The sequence below is a fragment of the Palaemon carinicauda genome, chromosome 6 (genome assembly GCF_036898095.1).
Source record: "Palaemon carinicauda isolate YSFRI2023 chromosome 6, ASM3689809v2, whole genome shotgun sequence".
Lineage (NCBI taxonomy): Eukaryota > Metazoa > Arthropoda > Malacostraca > Decapoda > Palaemonidae > Palaemon > Palaemon carinicauda.
In genome coordinates this window covers 45,744,873-45,752,124 of record NC_090730.1, presented here as the reverse complement: position 1 = coordinate 45,752,124, position 7,252 = coordinate 45,744,873, and the positions used below count along the sequence as shown (strand labels likewise).

Here is a 7,252-nt window from a genome sequence, read left to right as displayed (position 1 = left end):
ATACTCCAAGAAGAGGGTTCTCTGGCGGACGAAACTGTTGAGTATTTCTACTTATACACATCTTTAAATTTTCCTTATGTAGACTACCTCATATATATATATATATATATATATATAATGTATATATACATTTATATATATGTAATTATAATATATATATATATTTATATATATATATATATATATACATAGGGTTGTAGCTTGGCCAGTAATAATAATAGTATATATATATATATATATATATATGTGTATGCCTATATATGTATATATATATGTATGTGTATGTATACCACCAAACATACACACACACATATATATATATATATATATATGTAGGATGTAGGTTGACTTGGGCACCAACCATTTGTTGGGAAACTACCGCTAGAGAGTAATTGAGTCCTTTGATTTACCAGACAATGATATATTGGATCCTATCCTCTAGTTACGGCTCATTTTGTCTTTGCCTACATATTTACCGAAAAGTGTGGTCTATTATCAACCAATTTACCTCTCTTCATACACCTGACAACACTGAAATTACCAAACAATTTCTTTCACTCAAGAGGGAAACTGATACAATATAATTGTTCAGTGGCTACTCTCCTCTATGTAACCATAGAAGAGACTCTTTAGCTATGGTAAGCAGCTCTTCTAGGAGAGGGACCACTCCAAAATCAAACCATTGTTCTCTGGTCTTGGATAGTGCTATATCGTCTGTACTATGATCTTCCACTGTCTTGGCTAATAATTCTCCTATTTGGGGATGTACCGGGGGCATGTTGTTCCTATTTATCTTCCTCCTATATTTTTGAAGTTTTTATGAGAAGGATCTAATGTAATGTTCTTACTGTTCTTAAAATATTTTATTTTGATTGTTCATTCTTCTCTTACGTTTATTCATTTCTTTGTTTCCATAATTTACTGAGCTATTTTTCACCCACTGCGTCCCTGATGACTATTTTCATGACATTTATCATTATTATTATCATTACTGTTATTGTTATTAGCCAAGCTACAACCCTAGTTGGAAACGCAAGATGCTATAAGCCCAGGCCTATAACAGGGAAGAAATAGCCCTGTGAGGAAAGGAAATGAATGAATAATTAAACGATATGAGTAATAAACAATTGAAATAAAATATTTTAAAAACAGTAACAATACAAAAACATAATTTCATATATAAATTATAAAAAGACTTATGTCAGCCTCTTCAACATAAGAACATTTTCTACAAGTTTGATCTTGAAAAGAGTACTGTGTAGTATTGAGCCTCATGATGAAAAATACCTAACTATTACAATTAAGATTATTACATTGCCTAAACGTTACATTGGTGTAAACAACAGAGAATTGAAGCTTCACGATATATTATCTATTTTCTTTTTTTAGGTGAAGTGGAGTCGTTTTTAGATGCTATCTTCATATTGCGAGGCAGCACAGTGCTTGAAGATTATTATATTTAGAGGGAGATGAAGGATATTTTGTCTTGAAAAGCATAAATGAACTGAAGTGGATATACATATAATCGACCAGAATGAAGTGAATTCATAAAATGAGCGAGAATATTTCATAGAATGGTGAATAATACTCAAGATAGTAGCTGATAAGAATAATATGTATATATATATATATATATATATGCACACACACATATATTTATCTATATATCTATCTATCTATCTATCTATCTATCTATATACATACATATATATATATATATATATATATCTATCTATCTATCTATCTATCTATCTATCTATATATATATATATATATATATATAAATATACATACTTGTATATATAGGCATAGTATATATATATGTATATATATATATATATATATATTCATATGCATATATATATACATGTATATATATACATATATATATATATATATACATGTATATATATGCATATATATATATATATATATACATACATGAATATATATGCATATATATATATATGTGTGTGTATAAGTATATATATATATATATATATTTATATATATATATATATATATTGTATATATATATATGTATATATACAGTATATATATATATATATATATACAGTATATATATATATATATATAAATATATATATATATATATATATATATGAATCGATTTTTAATTGTTAGAATAACGTATCTTCAAAATCGAATACATCGAAAAATCCAAAGTTATCAATGATACATATAATCAAGAAAAGCAGGGATAAATAATGGTAAGTTTCCATGCCGAAAATAATCCAGAGAAAGTTTTTTTTATTTCACCAAATCCTCTTATTGCAGGTAACCTCCATCTGGAGAAGCCTGATCAATATAACCCCAGGTAATTGTGATGAAAGGAGAAGTGTGGCCAAAGAAATTACTATCCCCTCTCGTGTTCAGTGACCTACTTTATAATCTTCTCGGTTTTCTTTACAAGTTTTTTTTCTTATGTCAATCAGAACTGCGTTTTTTGAAGTAGATGTATTGCTGCCTTATATACAGACTTGGTGCTGTATATTCTTTGAGACACACGTGAGTTCGAAATTTATTCCTGTTCATTTTGTGTTCTATTATCTTTCCAAAAAAGTTGATGAAATCTTTCTTGTCGTTTTGCAGCAATCAAATTACCATATATTAGGGAATCTTTTCAGAGTTGGTTTTCAAACTTATTTCAAGTACATACTGTTATTTTACTGGCAATTGTTATTACTTCAGTTCATTTCCATGAACATCCTACTTATTTTTATGTTTTCTATTCCCTTGCCAAATCCTATTTTACTTCATTTCTTTTAAGAAGCTACTCGAATATAATCAGCTTTTCTGCCATTGCAGAGTGTAAAAATACGTATAACTTTTCTTTTTGAAGTTCATTGTGGTTGTTTCTTTTAATTTTTTTCAATACAATTTATCAGCTTTCAATTGTATTTGTGGAATGTTTACTACTATGAGATTCAGGGCCTCTGTAACACGGTTTTTTTCGCAATAACTTTTTTTCTATGAATTTCATAAATATACGCTTATTCAGAATGCACATTATATCTACACATAAATTTTGACTATATTCTGCATTACGTAGGTTGAATAAATTTGGTACTTTATTAAGTAAAAGTGACGATTTTTGAAAAGGTTTCGAACGCACTCGTTACGTAACTTATGACGGCATTTCTTCTCTCTTTCTTGATCGATGATTGGTTATACGTAACGAAGGCTATACCTCTGTCAACAATAACACAAAAGTGTAAATAAAAGCAAAGCAGTACACCTTTATGAACTCTGAAACCTCTCCTCTGAGAATTGTCATAATGAACAAACGAACAAAATATGTTAATAAATACAAAAACACTTCGATTATTATTCTAACTCCCAGAATAAGTTTCCTAAGAAATTACAGTCTACTTTATAGGTCACAATCAGATTGACAAGTTGTATGGATTAGTTGGTAATTTTCAAAACGTAGTAGACCAGCTTGATTTGATAACTGCTATATCCAATGTCCAGTAATTTTTATTTATTGTCTAGCTACCTACGTATTTATTGTAAAAAAGAAAAAAATAATTAAATAACTGGTAGCCTACCATATTTTGGCTTTAAACCTTCACCAGTAATTATCGTCAGAATGATGACTTCACGAGGCTCCACCCACTTTGGCCTCGTTGTAATTCAGGATAACACTGAAGGCTATCATGGGCATTTTTGGATCAGAAAATTTAAATTCTAGCTATAAAACTAATTTTTCGAGTAGTTGTAAGAAGTGGTAAATGATCCTCAAGGATCCCAGCAGTTGGCCTAAACGTTTAATTCATGTATAGTACTGTTACGGCACTACTGCTACAGTACAGTAGTATTACTACGCTAGCACAAATACCCCACCCACATTTATGTATCGTTCCGCCATTCATAAAGTCTTTGTCATATTCTTTCACTGTGCAATAAGCCATGGCCTCCTCAGAAATTAAGTTTAACTTTAGATGATAGGTTATTTCATTAAGCTGACAAATTATGGCAACTGGGTATGTTATTGCCGATGTTGAAGCTAAAGATAAAGTATGGTATCATTCCTTCATTGCATTATCATCTTTACTACTATTTGTTTTGCTACATGTAGTAATTATTTTAAAGGATAAATGAATTATGTTCACTTCACTTCTATAAATTCCCATTAGATGTACAAATAAAACTCCTAAAACTATTCAGGATTTATTTATAAAATGCAGTCATGCCCAAAACATACCTAACACGGTTGGTCTGATGGAGATTTTAGCACAAAAATCTTATTTTAACAAAAATAGTTATATAAAGACTGTTTACATACAATCCCTCTCTTTCTCTCTCTTTTGGTGGCATAGTGAATAGTTAATAGAAATGTTCAAAAGCCTGAATGACATTACAAGTATTATAATCCTGTTACGCTAAATACAAATCAGACTATAAACATGGATTTAAACTAGAAACTGAATAATTACCTATTCAGGCTATAGTAAATATGGCCACGGGCTTTTTCTTGACTGTATAAAGTTGCAAGTCGTAAGACAAATGCAGTTTTGCAACCACGGGGGCAATTCCAAATCCTGTTAGCCATTCTTGACTGTTATGGGTTTCAGAGCCGATGGAAGAAGTTGAATGGGTGTCTGGTGGATGGGCGGGGCAAAATTTGTCAAAAGGTGTTTACATTGCTTACGTAGTGAATGTTTTCGACTCTTGGCTCGTTATCACTGGCCATGGCGTCGGCTAGACATTTTTACTCTATAAAAATTAAAACTATTGTGTTTAGGTTATTGATAATGCTGACAAAATTTGTGTGTGGTTGTAAAATATACATATGTCAACTTTCAGCTACATCCGATGCTTTGATAAGGAGCAAAGTCCAAAAAACCGTGTTACAGAGGCCCTGAATCTCATAGGCATCTGTATATGTATTACCGAAAGTAATTATCAAAATTGTCCATTTCATATCTAATATATATATATATATATATATATATATGTTACAGTAAGAACACGTACTTAGGGATTACGTGTAATCCCTGAATATTTCAGTGAATACACGTATTCCCCGTTTCACTCAGGGATTTCACATAATCACTAAATTTTCCAGTGATTACGCGAAATCCTTGAAAAGTGGTCCCAGTAAATACGCGTAACCCCTGACGCTCATTTCATCATCAAGGCCAATGTTGCGACGAGCATATTAGTAAGTAACTAGATAAAAAATAAAATTAATATTGAAAAATGCAAACATACAGAATTTTATTGGTCAAACACACACACACACACAACGTAAACTGTTCCACGACCTAAAACAAAGCATTTAAAAGTTCTAAAGAATAGCAGAAACCAATGATATGTTACTTGTTACAACAATTGAGGTTGCTATGACATTGTGAGTTACACAGATACCCGGCTTTAAGGCATTTACATCGCCTTGTACTACACTTTTGGGTGCCAGTACAGTTGCATCTTGTGAAGCCTTGTCCACCTGAAGTGGATTGAGAAATCACCGCCGAGCGCAGTGAAACGTTTTTTTCAGTGTTCATGTCGTTAGTGTTTAGAAGGCGCTGAGGACACAGATCAAATTGATTTCTGGAATACAGATCACTGAGAATACCAGCTTTTACAGCTCTCCTGTATTGGTCTGCGTCTTCTCGTCTGTCAATTATGACACCAAGGATATTTCTAGGATCGCCTCTCCCACGATCAACAAGTGGAACTGGCACAGCTACATTGTCTCCTTGTTCGCCACCTCGCAGATCTACGTGACTTCTTTTCACCATCCTTTCTGCTTGAGAAGTTTGTGCATCGGTTGCTTCACGACGACGCCTTTTGATTTCTTTGATGCGTTCTACAACTCTGTGGTTTTCAACAGAGGAAACAGGACTGTCAGGTGGAGAGGGTGAGAGAGACGTTACGGGTTCTTCTGATTCTCCAGAAGAAACAGGACTCTCAACATTGTAGGCAGATGGTGTTGCTGCGGGCGAGAAAGGTCCTGTGGGTAGATCAAGGATTCAGCTGTCATTGGCTGACTTGTCACATTGTCACCAGTGTATTTTGTTGTAGTGCTGCCATGTTCGACTGGGAGCAGAACATCCTCTGTCAAATCATGTGTTGGTGTTTTATCACTTGTAGCTTGGATCTGGTTTGCAACACTATTAGTTTGGGAGAGAGAGTTGTCATTGTCAGAGTCTGGCCTGATTGGTGTGACAGCAAGAAGATCCTCCTCAGTCTCCATCCAAGCAATCACTTCCATTGGCAAAGACGAAGTAGTAAGTCCTACACGAGCCTCACAGCCAATCATTGCAGAATATGGAGAGCACTTTATCCCGGAGTCGAGAGCACTGTTTTTCTGGAACTGACAAACATGATGCCAGTAGGCCAGTCTTGTGAGTCATTGTCAGCCATCCATGCCACCAGCATATCTTTGATATCACCGTTTGCACGCTCAACCGACCCATGATGGCGAGGCTTAACATACACCAGTGTTAGTTTTGGCCAAACTTCCTTCACCTCTGTAATGACTTGTGATGTGAACTCGGATCCGTTATCGCTTTGGAGAATAACGGGGGCACCAAAGAGAAGAAAAATGTCCAGTAGATGAAAAGCGCCTCTGCAGCTCTTTTAGACGTCAAGGCTCGAAGGATGCAAAACTTCGTCAGGTGATCCTGGTACACCATGATCCATTTCTTGTTGATCCACTGGGCATGCTTGCATGTCAATTAGATCCACTTGACCCCTTGACGAGCATTCCTAGGTGCGTATTGGACTAACGAAAATCCCTTCGTCATCGGCCGTTTTCGTTTCTTTTGGCATTCTTGACAGAGTGACTTGAACAGCTCAACGGCCTTAGTTGGAATGTTTGTATATTTCTTTTGTAAGTTTTTCAACATCCGGTCTCTTCCGCCATGGCCTGTTGAGATGTGGGCGCTCTTGAGAACGCCAAACGTCTCCTCAATGCTCACATAGTAGAGTGGCGACTCCTGTCGTGTCGAACGTCTCTATCAGTTTTTCTGTAGGACCGCACTGGAGTACTTCATACCTGAAAACACTGTTAACATTAGAGAGAGAGAGAGAGAGAGAGAGAGAGAGAGAGAGAGAGAGAGAGAGTAAAATAATAGATTGAAGTGAAAACTTACTTCTCCAACAGATAATATCCGTGCCACCCCTTGGCATGGGAGTTATCAGCTGCTGCTTTCAGGACATCGATGGTCTTCTGATAGTCACACCGTGGAATTATCCCTTTTTTGTTTTCTTTAAATGATCT

General features: G+C 34.5%; 1 protein-coding gene across 1 annotated transcript; it reads right to left on the bottom strand.

Moving 5' to 3' along the window:
* Positions 1–6,309: 6,309 nt before the first annotated feature.
* On the bottom strand, positions 6,310–6,878 carry LOC137642980 (KRAB-A domain-containing protein 2-like). Its single transcript, XM_068375838.1, has 2 exons — positions 6,760–6,878; positions 6,310–6,538 (listed from the first exon to the last, which is right to left on the bottom strand). The coding sequence occupies exons 1-2, from the start codon at positions 6,876–6,878 to the stop codon at positions 6,310–6,312; spliced, it is 348 nt and encodes a 115-aa protein (XP_068231939.1).
* Between the last annotated feature and the right edge of the window lie 374 nt (positions 6,879–7,252).

What these genes read in the sequence shown, in the direction of transcription:
- LOC137642980 (XM_068375838.1), bottom strand. Translation starts at nt 6,878, where the DNA reads ATGTTGAAAAACTTACAAAAGAAATATACAAACATTCCAACTAAGGCC. An exon ending in CCGATGACGAAGGGATTTTC is followed by an intron (nt 6,539 to 6,759) that starts GTTAGTCCAATA and finishes TATTCTCCAAAG; the next exon opens with CGATAACGGATCCGAGTTCA.